At 42.0% G+C, this 16814-nt stretch overlaps 1 protein-coding gene across 7 annotated transcripts in view; it reads left to right on the forward strand.

Moving 5' to 3' along the window:
* Nucleotides 1-16814, forward strand: part of SIM1 (SIM bHLH transcription factor 1) — a 95462-nt gene that overhangs the window by 69021 nt on the left and 9627 nt on the right. For all 7 annotated transcript variants that reach the window (XM_082405230.1, XM_082405228.1, XM_082405229.1 and 4 more), the window contains one exon: nt 15834-16236. In XM_082405230.1, the coding sequence (XP_082261356.1) occupies nt 15834-16236 (403 nt within the window). The remainder of the gene's footprint in view (nt 1-15833; nt 16237-16814) is intronic.

Below are 16814 nucleotides of genomic sequence, written 5' to 3' on the forward strand. Positions count from 1 at the left end.
ACCTGGGTATACAGCCCTTTCCACAGAGGCTTACAGATTCAGTGGGGGAGATAAAAATGTAAACGGATAATTTAAACACAGCATAGTATGTATGTGATAAAGGTGTGTGATGGCAGTGGCGTAGCTATGGTGGTGTGTGTTGGGGGCTCACCAGTCCTTCCAGCAGTGAACTGGAGGAGGGAGTTGGGGGGCTGACAGTGAGAGAACCAATAGCCTCTAAGCTTAGAGACCTTCATGCCATGGGGAGTTTCCAGCAGGTTCAAATTTATTCCTATTTGCAAGGTTTGCAGTGAGCTGCAGGTTGAGAGTTAATAAAGCCCTGAATCCCTTGGGTGCCCCCTCAAGGACCAGACTCATGCTCCAGCTCTAGCTGTGCTTTCCCCCCCTCACCCATTTACCCTTCTTCTCCCATTGCCTGTGTCCCAGGAGCTCCCTCACTCTGGAGGAGTGCAGCACATCTTAATTTTCTCTCCACTTTGGGAAATTTTCCTCTCCAGTCTTCCCTGCTTCTCAGATTGACCATAAAAGACCACACTGATCAGTGTTTGGAGACTTGCCACAGTCCTAGCTGTCACTCAAGGTCACCTATAGTTGGATCCTAAATTACCTGCACCCTCTGATCTGGCCAGACTTCTCTGCTCACTAGTTGCTGAACACCTTTTCCTTTCCTGCTTCCATGCTTGTGCTTATGCATTTATTTCTGCCTGCATGGCCTCTATTTTTTCAAAATTCTGACTATCTTCTAAGGCCTGGATTGAATGCTGCCTCTTTCATGAAATATAACTGAGTTATATTTCTCCTTTGTGCCTCCATTTATAACAATCTATCTTCTACTGCGTTCTAGATATGTCAGATCTCCTCTCTTGGACTATAATATCTTTGAAAGTAGTTAACCATGTCCACTTCATACCCACCCCCAACCTTGCCCCAGCATCTAGTACGGTGTCCTCCACATATTCACTCGCTAAATGTTAATGAAATGAATGAATGGATAAGTAAATACATTAAAAAATTATGCAGATACTTAGCTGGTTGCCTATAGAGACATAAAAACCCCAAGTAGGGAAAATATTCTGCTACTATGGAATTTATAACCTATGTAAAGAGGCAAAAGATACACATGAAAAACAACCTAAGAATGGTTTCACAAATGCAAAATCTTGCAGTACAAATCAAACACCTACCAGCTGAGGGGGAATTACATGTGGTAGAATCTAGAGGCTCTTTCAAGAGTAAAACTTTGAATGAGCACTCTTTGGCTCACATTCTAGGGAAGAGAACCATCCACATCCTGTCCTGAAGTGGGCTTTCTAGTCTCCATGTCTCCACTGTGATCTCCATTGCAACAATGGAGAGAGGTGACAACTGATATTACCTCTGTGTGTGTATGTGTGTGTTTTGGTTACAAAATAATTGCCCTGAGGTGAGTGTCTATACAGGAAATGCCATTTGGCTCTGTCTTCCATCTCAAGAACCTGTCTTTGTTTATGGGCTCAGCCCTAGTTCCAGGGCCCACTTCCATGATCAGTAGACACTTTCTAGATCACTCTCTTATTCTTTTAATAATGTATGTGCATTTTCAGTGCTACACCTTTATATCTAGGAGGGATAGATTTCTTCCATAAGAAAGGGAAAAGTCTTAAATTTTTGGTTTCTTTGTTTAGTTGGTTTGGTTTTTGACCTTTGAACACAAAAGACCTTGTGGGGGTCATGTTCCTTCATGGTGTGTCTTGACCCTTAGCTCCTCCTCTACCCAATCCCCACTGTCTTTGTCCCGTCCCAGGCTCTTCCGAACAGGACATCACATTTAGACTACTTCATCCCTCCTTATTGTCCTTTCAGTCTCTGAGCATTCCTGCCAGAGTAAGCTTCCTGAAATATCATTTCCATCGTGTACCCCCCACCTCCCACCCCAAGCCCTACTTAAAAACCTACAGAGGCTCAGTGTTGGTTATAGTATGGAGTCTGATCTCCACAATCGGCCCAGGCTACGTCTTTGCCTCTTCCAGCCACCTCTAGCCCCACCACATCAATTCTCCATTCTAGCTGTGTACTCGCCCTAAGGACACCTTTCCTGTTGAGCTTCTTAAATCCTACCCACCCACCAAAGCACAGCTGCAGCCCACCTCTCATCCCCCCAGATCCCTGGCTATAAGGCGTAATTCATGTTAAACACATCTCCGTTTCATAATGTAGGATGGTTTGGATCTAGGGGAGAGTTAGTGTCCAAAACGACATTGAGCAATGGGCGAAGCAGCTGTGCTAAATCAAATGGAACGCCTCTGCTTCTGGCTTAATGGCAATGAAGGCTGGAATTTGTGATTCTGCTCCGCAGCTGAACAGAGGAGAAGGGGGGAATGGCTGAATCCACCATCAAAATGTGCCTGGGGAAATTTACTTTAACAAAACCTATAAAATCAAATTTTATTAAAACTGAATAGTGAAATTAAAGAGAGCAATGCCTTATTTGACAGTGCTTGGTGGGATCTAACCCACTCATAATGGGAACTTTGTAGAGTTAAGGAAGTTGGATTTGGATATCTTTGTCTAAGAAATTGAGATTTCTTTAATTCTTCCATCTTTCACAGATTTTTAGGAAACTTCTTTAAGCATATTGTAGTGCACTGAATTGCAGTGTTTTCCTGGAAGGTCAAGGTCTGGATGTATATTATTTAATAGATAGTTTATGCTCTTTTAGTTTTCCTTATTATCTTACTGTGCTTGGCTTAGAAGATGAGAAGGTAGATCCATCCTTCCATTTACAGACACCAGTTTGAAATTGATTAACTCGGTAGAGGGCCTTTGAGCTTCAATTTCTTTTTACAAAATTACAAATCTGATAGATCTCCTCTTTCAGTACGCAGAAGGCCGGTGATACGCATGCCAATCTGTTGGCCCAGTTCTAGGACACTGCCAAGAGCAGCTTGGGCAGCCGTCCTTTGTCCAAACTCAGAATAAACCAATGGAAGGCCAAATAAAGCAGCAGTAAGGGGTTGGAGCAGGTGGCACCACCTGCATCCATCTAATTCAAGCCCATCTAATCTGCCACTTATATGTGAAAAATCAGAGAGTGAGTCAGAGTATCAGTGAAAAGATGGATGTGGTTCTGGCTTATGCTCAAAGCCCATCATGGAAGATTACCATTAAAACTAGTGCTACTGGTCCTGGAAACCCAGGATTTATCCAATGGGCTAGAGCCATTTCTGTATTACCTATGCAAGTTGGGATATTCTTGATCATTTACAGCTGTGTGTGCCAGGACAAAAAGGGCCTAATTAAATGTTTATTACCTGTTTAAAATCTTCAGGGCAATGAAGATGCCTGCCAGCCTTTAGGACTTTACCTTCGGATTTATAAGAGGATGTGGATTGTGGATTTCATGGTTGGGAACAGCTCTCTCCATATGGAACCCTATAGGAGAGTCCTTATAGAGTTACACTGGAGGAAAACTGGCCTCTGGTTCCGAGTGCTGATTCCCTTCCAGCTGCATGTCACCCTGACAGCCAATGAGATGTCGACTATGCTTACTTTTCTGTGAGAAAAATGAGTGAACCAAATCCCAGGAACATTTTTGTAACTGTGGGGGGGTGGATTAAGAGAAGCCCTAAGACATTTCAAACCACACTTGAGGCATATTAAAAAACTTCTCATGTTTCTACTTCATGAAATATATCAGGAACTTACAGGTATGAAAGATTTCTCACCAGAATATTCTTTGAGCTAAAAATAACTAAAATGTGGATTAAAGGTAAAAACAACATCACAATAAATCACAGATTATACTATAAGTGGAGCAAATCATAACAATAATGAGTGAAAATCTTGTGAACCATTCTTAAAAATTGATTTTGAGAAGATGACAATTTATACCATTTTCTAAAATGAGGGAAGAAATGGCCAAAATATTTAAAATTTTTAATAATTGAATTTTGAATCAGTATTTGCTTTCTAATTATTTATAGTGTAAATGGAAGTATTTATTGCTCCGTTCCTCTAGTGAAGCCATCCTTGACTCTGGAATGTGACTCAAGATTGATATTTTTTTCTTTTAAAATGCATTCTCTAATTTTTCTTGAAGGTTTCCTTCCTTACAATTTCTAGGTAGTAAAATTTTTCAAGTTAGAAATGGAATCTATTATCTGACTGCTGTTGAGTTACAGTATCACAGGCAAATGTTTTCAGTCAGCCTCCCAGATTAGCAAAATAATTTGCATAACTGTCATTTTAAAATGCATTTGATTTTGACCTTAGTTTTTCTCTTACCCTTATGTTTATTGTCGAGAAGACCCCCGGCAATTTCCAGTGTGTGTAAGCCAAAGCTGTTCTTTACAGTAAACACGACTCCTGTTCAAGGGAAGCATCCCCAGCAGTGGGGGTTATTTTAATGGACATGCTGTATTACTTTAATCTAACCCTTTTACCATCTGTTCTTCCCGTAACAGTGAATGGAAAAAAAAAAAAAAAAAAGGACATATTTTATGTTTCAGGGTTACATTAGTAAAAAGTAAGATAAAAGTGATTTAAAAGCATGCATATGTTCTTAGTACAATGCAGTCTGCATCTGTGATGTTTTTTCTCATGGTTCAGATACAAATCAAGAGGGAAGCTGCTCATGCCTGATAGAGTGAAAGTTTTTCATGGAAAACAGGACTTTACCACAAGAGGGTCTCTCTCTATATTTTACAGCTAAAAATGATAAAAATAAAAAACTCAGTGAGCTGCCAGAATAAAAATAGATAACTGTAGCATCTATTGTTGGAACATCTGGCATTTTTCCTCAGTTGGCTTGCTGCTGCCACATCCAGATGAATGCAGAGCACCTGTCTGTAACATGCTCTTGAGGCAGGAACGAATCTCATGACTGTTTTCAAAAGGGGAATATCGGTGCTGTAATTGTGGTGGAAGAACGCTTCAGTGCTATGAGGACGTAACCGAGGCTGTGTGGTGTTGGCCTACTGGAGTGTAGAGGTTGGAGAGAACCCACTTCGTAAGAACATGCTTGGGGACCTGGGATCCATTCCTGCATAGAGGGTAGGACACTGCTGTCTTTGTTATCTAGGTACCTAAGTCTAGATGAGTCCAGGATTCTGGAAGGAGTAAGGGTTCTGGAATTGCATCTCTCCTCTTAAACTTCCTAATCATGTGAACTTGGGCAGTTCTGTTTTTTGGTGTGTTTTTTTTGAGCTTCATTTGCTGCATCAGTAAAGGGATTAATGATACTTTTAAAATGTTGTGAGCATTTAATAAGATAATGTCTGTGGGATCTCAGTATAGTGACCAGAGCATAGCAAGTATTTGATAAGGGTGGCTATTGTTATTGTCATGGGCATTAGTTAGCATAGGCAAATCATATGGTAAATTACCTCTTAGTCATAGTTCATTTTCCCTTCCCAAGCAGCTACAGCGTTAAAAGAGAGTAATAACTCCCTTCTTTGAACTCCTAAACGGTACTGTCTTTTCCTTCGTTCAGGCCCTTGCCATTTTTTAACTTGTATTAACGTTATGTTCTGTGGGTTATTTATACCCCTCCTAATATGAACACCTTGAAGGTGGGGCTGTATTTCTCACATCATTTGGCACACTGCCTTGCAAATACTAGGTACTCAGTAAATATTAGAATGAATCATAGAATGAATTATTATAAATAGTTCCCATTGAATGCATATAAAACCCCAGCTGATGGCTCAGACCTTTAACCGGATGAGGTATCAGTCTCTTCTAGAAAGAATGATTCTTTCATGAGCCCTGAATCTCAGAGAGGAGCTGGGGGATGCGGCTGGCATCTGACATCCATTTCTGGCAGGCATCCAAGCTCTTTGCCGGTCAGCGTTAGCCCACCTTTGGTGGGTGGCATTTGGTTTCATAGTTATTAGAACCAGGGCATCCTTCATCTAACTCTTTTTTTTTTTTTTTCGGCCGTGCGTCACGTGGGATCTTAGTTCCCTGACCAGGGATGGAAGCCGCGGCCCCCGCAGTGGAAGTGCGGAGTCTTAACCACTGGACTGCTAGGGAAGTCCCCTGACTCATTTTTAAATTTACCAACATGAAAGCCTGTTTTGAAAATTAAATTTTAAATAAGAAATAAGGGTAAATTAAGGTGCAGAGTATTCATAATAGTAACAACTTTTCTAAGAAAGAGAAACAGAGGTTTCCGCAAAATTAACCAGAAATTAGTTTCAGTGAACTTTCTTTGTTGATGTAACCTAATTAAAATAGGGAATCAAATCATTCAGTTTTTTAGCTTTAAACAGAGGAGGAAGTGTTGTTACCTTTTCAAAAGAAGAAGAGCAGATATTCTATAGCTCCTAAAATGTGATTTTGTTTTACCTGAAAGTAGTCTAGATATCAACAATTGCTAGGAGAACCAACCACAGGTTCCAGCTAGCTGATCGATCATGAGTGTCACTCTCTCTCCACCCTTAAAACAGATCTGTGGGCTTTTAGTCAAAGTTTAAGTGATAAGAATCGTTGGTACCAAAGAGCAGTTCAACTTTGAAAATCAGAGCATTTGGAAGAAAAGGCCCTAATGTTTAAGTGATTGGCCAGTGGCCTGATTTCTTTTTGCAGCTGGGATGTTGATTTCCTTTTTAAAATTTTTATATTTAAGTATAGTTGATTCACAATATTGTGTTGGTTTCAGATGTACAACAATTGTGATTCAGTTATATGTGTATATAATATATTTCAGATTATTTCCATTATAGTTTATTATAAGATTCTGAATATAGTTCCCTGTGCTATACAGTAAATCCTTGTTGCTTATCTATTTTATGTATAGTAGTTTGTATCTGTTAATCCCATACTCCTAATTTATCCCCCCCCCACCGCCTTTTCCCTTTGGTAACCATAAATTTGTTTTTTATGTCTGTGAGTTTGTTTCTGTTTTGTATATAGATTCATTTGCATTATTTTTTAGATTCCACATATAGGTGATATCATATAATATTTGTCTTTGTCTGAGTTACTTCACTTAGTATGATATTTTCTCGGTCCATCCATGTTGCTGTAAATGTCAATATTTCATTCTTTCTTATGACTGAGTAATATTCCATTGTAAATATACACCACATTTTCTTAAACAGATCATCTGTTGATGGGCATTTGGGTTGTTTCCATGTCTTGGCCTATTGTAAATAATGCTGCCATGAACATTGGGGTGCAAGTATCTTTTCAAATTAGAGTTTCTATTTTTCCCAGATGTATACTCAGGAATGGCATTGCTGGATCATATGGTAGTTCTATTTTTCATTTTTTAAGGGACCTCCACACTGTTTTCCATAGTAGCTGCACCAATTTACATTCCCACCAACAGTGTACAAGGGTTCCCTTTTCTTCAGAAGAGATGTGGATTTCTTTATCCTTTAACATATATGTTTTATCTCTGGCGTGCCTGTAGGATGGGACTGAAAATATGGCCTCTAGATCAGCGGCCCCCAACCTCTTTGGCACCAGGGACCGGTTTCGTGGAAGACAGTTTTTCTGCGGATGGAGGGTGCCTGGGGCGGGGGATGGTTCAGATGGTAATGCTAGCGGTGGGGAGCAGAGGTGAAGCTTCACTCGCTCGCCCGCTGCTCACCTCCTGCTGTGCGGCCGGTTCCTAACAGGCCTTGGACTGGTACCGGTCCGCGGCCTGGGGGTTGGGGAGCCCTGCTCTAGATAATACAGTCTAGGGAAAAAAATCATTTTTACAAGATGGTGATATAACTATTCCTGTCTACCAAAGTGAAAGTCGTTAATCAAGCACCTTAACATGATACACACATATCTGTAACATTTGCATTTTTAAGAGTACTTTTTTAAAAAAATTAATTAATTTATTTATTTATGTCTGTGTTGGGTCTTCATTTCTGTGCAAGGGCTTTCTCTAGTTGTGGCAAGCGGAGGCCACTCTTCATCGCGGTGCGCAGGCCTCTCACTATCGCGGCCTCTCTTGTTGCGGAGCACAGGCTCCAGATACGCAGGCTCAGTAGTTGTGGCTCACGGGCCCAGTCGCTCCGCGGCATGTGGGATCTTCCCAGACCAGGGCTTGAACCCGTGTCCCCTGCATTGACAGGCAGATTCTCAACCACTGCACCACCAGGGAAGCCCTAAGAGTACTTTGATACATATTATTTATTTGATCTTCCCTGTAATCATATAATGCAGGTAGTCTGTTCCTATTCTGCAGATGGAAAAATCAAAGCCCACAGGAGGTGATCTTTTGTACAAGTCATGTTGGATGTAATAGATCAGGGTCCTCCCATATTTGAGTTCAGTGCTGTTTCTACTGGAATCCCTAGTTGATAACTTAAAATTACATTTTTTATGCACAAAATATTAATCATCAGTAATGAAAACAAAGATATGTAATTAAATTATAGCTTTATCAGAGCATGTCTCTATTTCTTCAGAAAAAAATGTTTTTACAAAAATAGCCTTTTCCCTAATCATTTCTATAAAAATAAGATATGTTTGCTATGTAGGATTTTTTATTTTAAAACATGTACTTTGAGGGAATTCCCTGGCATTCCAGTGGTTGGGACTTGGTGCTTTCACTGCCAGGGCCCGGGTTCCATCCCTGGTTGGGGAACTAAGATCCTGCAAGCCATGTGGCACGGCCAAGAAAAAAAAAAAGATTTTATACATAAAGAAAAGTTGCAAGAACAATAAAGTATTTTTGCCTACTAAACCTAGGTTCATCAGGGCTTAACATTTTGCCGTATTTGCTTTATCATATTCTCTGTGTCTTTTCCCATCTGCCCTCATTATTTATTTCTTCTGAACCATCTTATAATAGGTTCCATGTATGATGCCTCTTTAACGACACCTTACTACTTCCATGTATATTGCCTGGTGTAATGGTTTCTTAGAAGCGGGAAACTGCCGTTTTTGTTAGCTGTTGCCAAATTCCCCTCCATAGCGGCTGTATCAGTTTTCATTTCCACCACCGATGCATGGGAGGGAGTACCTCGTTCTCCACACTCTGCCAAACAACATGTTGTCGAGCTTTTGAACGTGTGCTAATCTGATGGTTAAGAAATAGTATCTCAGTGTTTTAATTTGCATTTATCTTATTCAAAAGTTAAACATCTTTTCATATGTTTAAGGCTATTTTAATATTTTTTGTGAATAGTCTGTTTATGTCTTTTGACCATTTTTCCTTGTGCTTTCTTTTAGTTTCTTTTGCTATTTTTCTAGCTTTTGAATGAGAATTGAATTTAGTTTTATTCTTTCATTTTTATTGATTTAGGTATCTAAAGCTATATATCCCATAAATCCAGATATATAGTATTTTCATTATCCTTTTCCTGGAAATTCTGTAGTTTATGGTTTATTTGCCTATTTTCCCCAGAAGTTAATAGTTTTGTTTTTTTCAGGTGGAAGGGTTTTTTGGGTTTTTTTGTTTATTTAATTGTTCTTAATTTCTATTTGTTATTCATTGTGGTCAGAGAGTGTTGTTTATAATATTTCTACTTGGTGAAATTTACTGAAATTTTCTTTGTAACCTAATATTTGATCAATTTTGATGATTAGTCATGTATGCTGAGGTTTATTCTTTATTATTATTCTTTATTATATTTATATATCAAGTTTGATATATAGCCATAACATTTATGATTTTGTTTTTTAAGTCTTCTGTAGCTTTTTTTGTTTTCTGTTTTTTGTTTTTTTAACCTGCTTTATTTGTCTTATACTGAGACTGGTGTCTTAGTCTCTTATTATTAGGATATTTCTCCTTGTATCTCCTATAGTTTCAGCTTTATGTAGGTGGTATCACCATGCTATTTGATGCATAGACAGAAAGACAGAAAAAAAGAAGAAAGTTTTTAAGCAAGAGAATGACATGATTAGATGAGAGCTTCAGAAAGATCTCTGAGGTGGTTAGGTTCTGGGAACCCCCAACACCAAGCCAGGTTGGAGGTTCGTGGGGCTCGTTTGTTTTTCCTCTGTCAGGAAGACATCAGCATCAGAAGGACAGAAAGCAGCTTGGTGGTTTCTAGGTGCTGGAGAAAATGGGGAGTTATTGTTTAACGAGTAGAGACTCAGTTTTGCAAGATAGTTTTGGAGATGGGTGGTGGTGATGGTTGCACAGGAATGTGGATATACTTAATGCCACAAAAATGGGTAAGATTGAAAGTTTTATGTTATGTGTATTTTACCACAATTAAAAATAATTTTGGGCTTCCCTGGTGGTGCAATGGTTAAGAACCCGCCTGCCAATGCAGGGGACACAGGTTCGAGCCCTTGTCCGGGAAGATCCCACGTGCCGTGGAGCAACTAAGCCTGTGCGCCACAACTACTGAGCCTGTGCTCTAGAGCCCACAAGCCACAACTACTGAGCCAGTGTGCCACAACTACTGAAACCCGTGCACCTAGAGTCACGCTCCACAGCAAGAGAAGCCACTGTAATAAGAAGCCCGCGCACCACAACGAAGAGTAGCCCCCGCTCGCCACAACTAGAGAAAGCCCACGCTCAGCACAAGACCCAATGCAACCAAAAATAAATAATAAATAAATAAATAATAATAATAATAATAATTTTAAAAAGAAAGGGAACAGTTAAAGAGGACCTGGAAGTGGGAATACATGTTGTTATAGACATTCATGTATAGGTTTTTGTTTTTTTTAAATAAATTTATTTATTTATTTATTTTTGGCTGTGTTGTGTCTTCGTTGCTGCACGTGGGTTTTCTCTAGTTGTAGCGAGCAGGGGCTACTCTTCATTGCCGTGCGTGAGCTCCTCACTGCGGTGGCTTCTCTTGTTGCAGAGCACAGGCTCTAGGTGCACAGGCTTCAGTAGTTGTGGCTCGCGGGCTCTAGAGCGCAGGCTCAGTAGTTGTGGCACACGGGCTTCATTGCTCCACGGCATGTGGGATGTTCCCAGACCAAGGCTCAAACCCGTGTCCCCTGCACTGGCAGGCAGATTCTTAACCACTGCGCCACCAGGGAAGTCCCTATAGGTTTTTATATGAGTATAATTTTCATTTCTCTGGAAAAAGTTTCCAGGATTGCATACAGTAGTTGCACATTTAGGTTTTTTAGAAAGTGCTAAGCTGTTTTCCAGAGGGGCTATGCCATTTTACGTTCCTACCAGCAACGCATGAGTGAGCCAGTTTTCCTTCATCATTGTCAGTACTTGGTATTGTCACTATTTTTTATTTTAGCCAGTTTAATAGGTATGTGGTGATATTTCATTGTGGTTTGAATTTTCCATTTCCCTAATTGCTAATGATGTTGAGCATCTTTTCATGTGGCTATTTGTCATCTCTTTACCTATTGGGTGAAATGTGTCTTCATGTCTTGTGCACATTTTAGTTTTTTATTGTTGAGTTTGGGAAGTTCTTTATACATTCTAGATGCTAGTCTTCTTTTATGGAAATGACACTTGTCTGAGGCTGCCACTTTGGATTTTGCTTGGTTTTGAGTCCCTTTCCTGTGGCCAGTACTATGAGCCAGTAAATATTGACTTGTCTTCATATTTTGGCATTCACTTGTGCTTTTTCTTTCTGAGGATGACTGTCTTCATTTTGCCTATGTCCTAATCTCTCTCTCTCTTTTTCACATAGTCTCTTAAACATCTCGGTACCCTACTCTCTGTACCCACAGGCTCATAGAAGCTGCTGTTGGACTTTCTTTTTTCTTTTTTTTTTTTTTTTTAAATTTTTTTTTTTTTTTTTTTTTTTTTTAAAGAGCTCCTGACTTATTTATTTATTTATTTATTTTGCAGTGTTAGGTCTTCTTTTCTATGCGAGGGCCTTCTCCAGTTGTGGCAAGTGGGGGCCACTCTTCATCATGGTGCGCGGGCCTTTCACTGTCGCGGCCTCTCTTGTTGCGGAGCACAGGCTCCAGACGCGCAGGCTCAGCAGTTGTGGCTCACGGGCCTAGTCGCTCCGCGGTATGTGGGATCTTCCCAGACCAGGGCTCGAACCCGTGTCCCCTGCATTGGCAGGCAGACTCTCAACCACTGCGCCACCAGGGAAGCCCCTTTTTTTTTAACTTATAAGTAATTTAAACTTTGGCATATTCCCTGCCTCCTAGTAATGCTGATAACATGAGTCACGTGTGATTTAATCAGTGCTCCGTGATGAATTTAGTGTTTCTTGGGGGAAGATGTGTGAAGAGATTCAGATTCAAATGGATGCCATTATCCTTCCTGCTCAGAAGCCTCTAGAATGGAATGATTTATTGACCAAAAGACCTCATAATCCCTATAAAACTTGTGCCATAATGGGATACTTGGGGGAAAATTGACATTATAGTAAAATTATAACTGACATCATAACCTTTCTCTTATAATCATGACAATAAAAATTCTTGGTCTTGGATTATAGTTCTAACTAATTATCTACTTTAAATAAGTGCAATATAGGGACAGGCATAGGGATCATATGTTTCAACACTAGAAAGGAAACAATTATTATATCATATAGAATATCAGAGCTGAAAGAAAAGTTCAAGAAGGACTAATCTAACCCTCTATGTCATTCTACAGCTGAGGCTAAGAAAGGTAAAGCAATTTTCCTGAGGTTTCCCTGAGAGTTACTAGCAAGGATGGCCCTGGAACCAAGTCCTCTTGGCTCCCTGTCCCTTGTGCCTCTTCCATTAAATGGTCCCAACTCTGGTTCAGGCTTTGGTAGGTTAAGTATCATCATGACCATTTTCCTGTTGGGACAAAAGAAATTAAATCACTGGCCCACGACTGTACATGTCGTTAAGTAGCAAACGCAGGTGCAAGGGAGACCGGGAGGCTTCGCATGCAGCATTCATTCACACGCTGCATATATCGCCTGGCTGCCTTCCTCCCTTTCTGCCCTCTCTCATTTCTCAAATACTTAATGAACACTTGAACTATTTCAGGTCAAATTATGAGGTGGTAGTGTTAACAGAGTGTGATCTGTTTTAAAGGGTGGACGTGGCTCATAGGTTTGTTTTTTGTTTTTTTGTTTTGGCTGTGCCATGTGGCATGTAGGACCTTAGTTCCCCGACCAAGGATCAAACCCATGCCCCCTGCAATGGAAACACGGAGTCTTAACCACTGGACCGCCGGGGAAGTCCGCAGCTCACAGTTTTGATGGTGCACACAGGTTCAGGTTTACAGGCCTTCTCTTAAAAAACAAAGGTTTACGGCTAGGCTTTTCCTCCGTACCTCTAAAGCAGTGGGAGGGCTTGGTCTAACTGAACCACCCAACTTCTGCCCGCTTGAAGGGCAGTGCCCTTGCTGCTGTGGTTTCCTGATTATCGACAAGAGGCTTATCTGTCAGATTCTTCTTTGGGTGCTCTTGAAATGTGTACCTCAGGTACGCCAGGGTTGCCTCATGTTGAATTTTCTTTGTCAGCGAAGGACAGAATGTTCTTCTCTGCTGCGCCAATAGCACTTTCCCATGTACACTCAGGGAAGGCTTTTCCCACTCTCAACAGGGCTCAAAAGTCTTGACTGGAGTACTTCAGAAATAGGTCTGGTTTATACTTTTATAAAAACAAGCAGAGTCTGGGCAATTCCTAGCGTGGAATAGCACTGATGATCTGAATTTTTCCTAGGCAAGCACATGGATGGTGCTACCAAAAGGGGAAATGGATAGCACTTTGGTCCCCACTCAATAAGGAGAGAGGGTGGCAACCCCCGCTTGGTGAAAGTGAAGGTGGCATCTTATGAAAAGAGAGGCTGGTGTTCACGGAGAAAAAAGGCAGATGGCAGGTGGAGGTGTGAGGTGGAGAAATGGAGCTTGGGGTGCCTCGATGTGTCCATCCTACAGGCCTGCGGGAAAGAAGTTATATTTTCTGGGTTTTTTTCTTGATGCAATATGCTGATAGTCCATACGTACATTTGGAAAATAATTAAAGCAATATTAGAAATGGTCATGGGAAAGTCTTGAACCTGGAATTGGCTGGAACTCTGTCCTGAGCATGCTGTATTTATCAGTGTACTTTGGAGTTGCCCCAGAGGAACCTTGTACCTCATCTCCCTGGCTGCAAGCGACCCTCGGAGGAGCTGCCTGTTTGCACTGAGTTGGGCAGAGCTGGGGATTCTTCCTCCTGTTCAGGGTGGGGCTAGTAGGAAGGGGAGAGTTTGCCTTGTCCTGTGAAGGTCTCATCATGGGTCAAATTTGCTCAACTAGTGTGTGACAGGTGAAGAACAATGGAGCCTGGGAATTTCTCCTCTCCCTCCTCCCTTTCTCACCACCACATGTGCCTGTCCCTCTTTCTTCTTGGGGGTAAGAAAGAGAATGTAGAATGGATTTGGATTTATATTTTGGTTCCTGAGACTGTAAAGCAGTTCCTGCCACTTTTCTGGAAATCTCTCTAATGTTGACACTTTTTTTTCTCCTCTCTTCCTTACCAGTATTTTCTCTCAAGTGTAAAACTGTGGTTTAGAGTGCAGGCTTTGAGACCAGATAGACTGTGGGATGGCTGTGGCATCTTATTAAAACTCAGTGATGCAGTGTCCTCATCTATAAAATGGAGCTATGTTACTGTCCAGATGGTTATAAGGATTCATTGATATAATATACAGTGAGTAGTTGGCATATTGCTGGGCACACAGTAAGTTCCCAATAAATGACATCTATTATTATTATAGCAGGTAAACTCTCTATGGTACCTAGAATTGTGTTTGGCATTGGGTAACCAAAAACTGGTAGAAATGATTATATTACTGATTTTAGTGGCTCTTGAGGAACTTCAAACTGAGCGTACCTCCTAGGGAGGTCCTCAGAGCCTTTTATGTTTTCTTTCAAGCACCTGACCAAATACTCTGGCAACAGGTGAGCAGCGTGATTCCAACAACAGCCTGCAGCTGTGTTGTCCTGACAAACCTGTGCATATTTGAAGTTTCACTTTAGAAAGCGAGAAACACATCCTAGTGAACATGCCTAGCTTATATGGGGCAAGACTTTTCCAAAGTCACACTGAGACTGAATTAAGTTAAGCATTTATTCACTACCTTGCCATGTATCCAGCATGGCCCTCAGAGAGCTAACGGTCCAGTGTGAAGCCTTAAATCTTATTTTTGTATTGCTTTTTAAGTAAGAAAAAATGTGAAAAGTCAGTAGGAATAAAATATGGTGCTCTCTTGGACTCTCCCTTTGGCAGTACCATTTGTGTAGTGATGGAGAACTTGGGTTTGAATCGTTGCTCTGCCACCTGCTCACCCTGTGGTCTTGGGCAAATCATCTCTGCTCTTAGGGCCTTAGCTTGCCTATCCATATAATGGGTTACTAATATCTCCACTTAAGCGCTTGTAAGAATTATGCGGAGTAATTCACGGGAAGTACCTCCAACAGCGCCTGGCATTTAGTTCAGTGCATGTTTGTTATTATTAGTTTTATCTCCTCCTTCCAGCAGCCACAAGGACTGTCTTTTGCAGTACCATGACTGACTAGGTGATCCAAGTCAGGGGTGTCCAGCGTGGTGCTAGAGTCTTATTTTGGTGCCTTAAGCCCAATATGACCTTAAGGGTGCTTTCAGACCTTGGGGCCTTTTTTTTTTTCTTTCTTTCTTTCTTTTTTTTTTAGAAATTCACGTTCTTTTATTTATTTATTTATTTATGACTGCGTTGAGTCCTTGTTTCTGTGCGAGGGCTTTCTCTAGTTGCGGCAAGTGGGGACCACTCTTCATCGCGGTGCGCGGGCCTCTCACCGTCGCGGCCTCTCTTGATGCGGAGCACAGGCTCCAGACGCGCAGGCTCAGTAGTTGTGGCTCACGGGCCCAGCCGCTCCGTGGCATGTGGGATCTTCCCAGACCAGGGCCCGAACCCGTGTCCCCTGCATTGGCAGGCAGACTCTCAACCGCTGCGCCACCAGGGAAGCCCTCTTTCTTTCTTTTGAAATGTACTTTTCTCACCCTCTCGGTTTCAGTACTCGGGATTTCCCGCGGAAAGATCTGAATCTGATCACGACAGCCAGTGGGGCGGCAGTCCGCTGACAGACGCGGCCTCCCCGCAGCTGCTGGACCCCGCGGACCGGCCGGGCTCTCAGCACGACGCGTCGTGCGCCTACAGGCAGTTCTCGGAACGCGGCTCTCTCTGCTACGGCTTCGCGCTCGACCCCTCCAGGCTGGTGGAGGAGAGGCATTTCCACACCCAGGCCTGCGAGGGCGGCCGGTGTGAGGCAGGCAGGTACTTCCTGGGAGCGCCGCAGGCGGGGAGGGAGCCCTGGTGGGGCTCTCGCGCAGCCTTGCCCCTGACCAAGGCCTCCCCGGACAGCAGAGGAGCCTATGAGAGCAGCATGCCTCACATCGCCTCGGTCCACAGCATCCACGGTAAGGGCGGCTCCAGCGACCCCAGCGTTGCGCCCCCGGGCACGTTTATCATAGTCTAGCTTTGACCCTGGAGTGATCCCCACCCAATGGTTTTCTCCTTGAATTTGCAAATCAGAAACCCTAACCAATGGGATTTAAAAAAACCAAATCCACTCTTTTGAAGTGTATTAATGTTGCTAAATACATTTGTTTTGGACAGGCGAGTAAACATGATTCCCATTTTAACATCAAGAAAAAAGAAAGTAAAGAAATTAAAGGGAATTGTTAAGTCTATTGAACTTGTAGTATGTATGCATTTAAATTGCTTGTGTATTATTTTCTTCTGCATTCTCACCCTTCAAATGTGGACCGGAGTAGTTTGGGGCTCATCTAGCAGGGTTTCTCAATGAGGGCACTATTGGCGTGTTGGGGAGGCCTGCCTTTGTTTCATGGCCGATCACTCATGTCACAGGTGTTTTAACCTCCCTGGTCCTCTGGGCATTAAATGCCAGTAACTGTCCCCTTCTCCCATCATATGGCAACCCACAGTATCCTCTGTGAGTTGAGGATGGAGTGAGGTGTGGGACCCATGGGGATTT

This window comes from Balaenoptera borealis (assembly GCF_965194805.1).
Source record: "Balaenoptera borealis genome assembly, chromosome: 9".
In the NCBI taxonomy this organism is placed as follows: domain Eukaryota; kingdom Metazoa; phylum Chordata; class Mammalia; order Artiodactyla; family Balaenopteridae; genus Balaenoptera; species Balaenoptera borealis.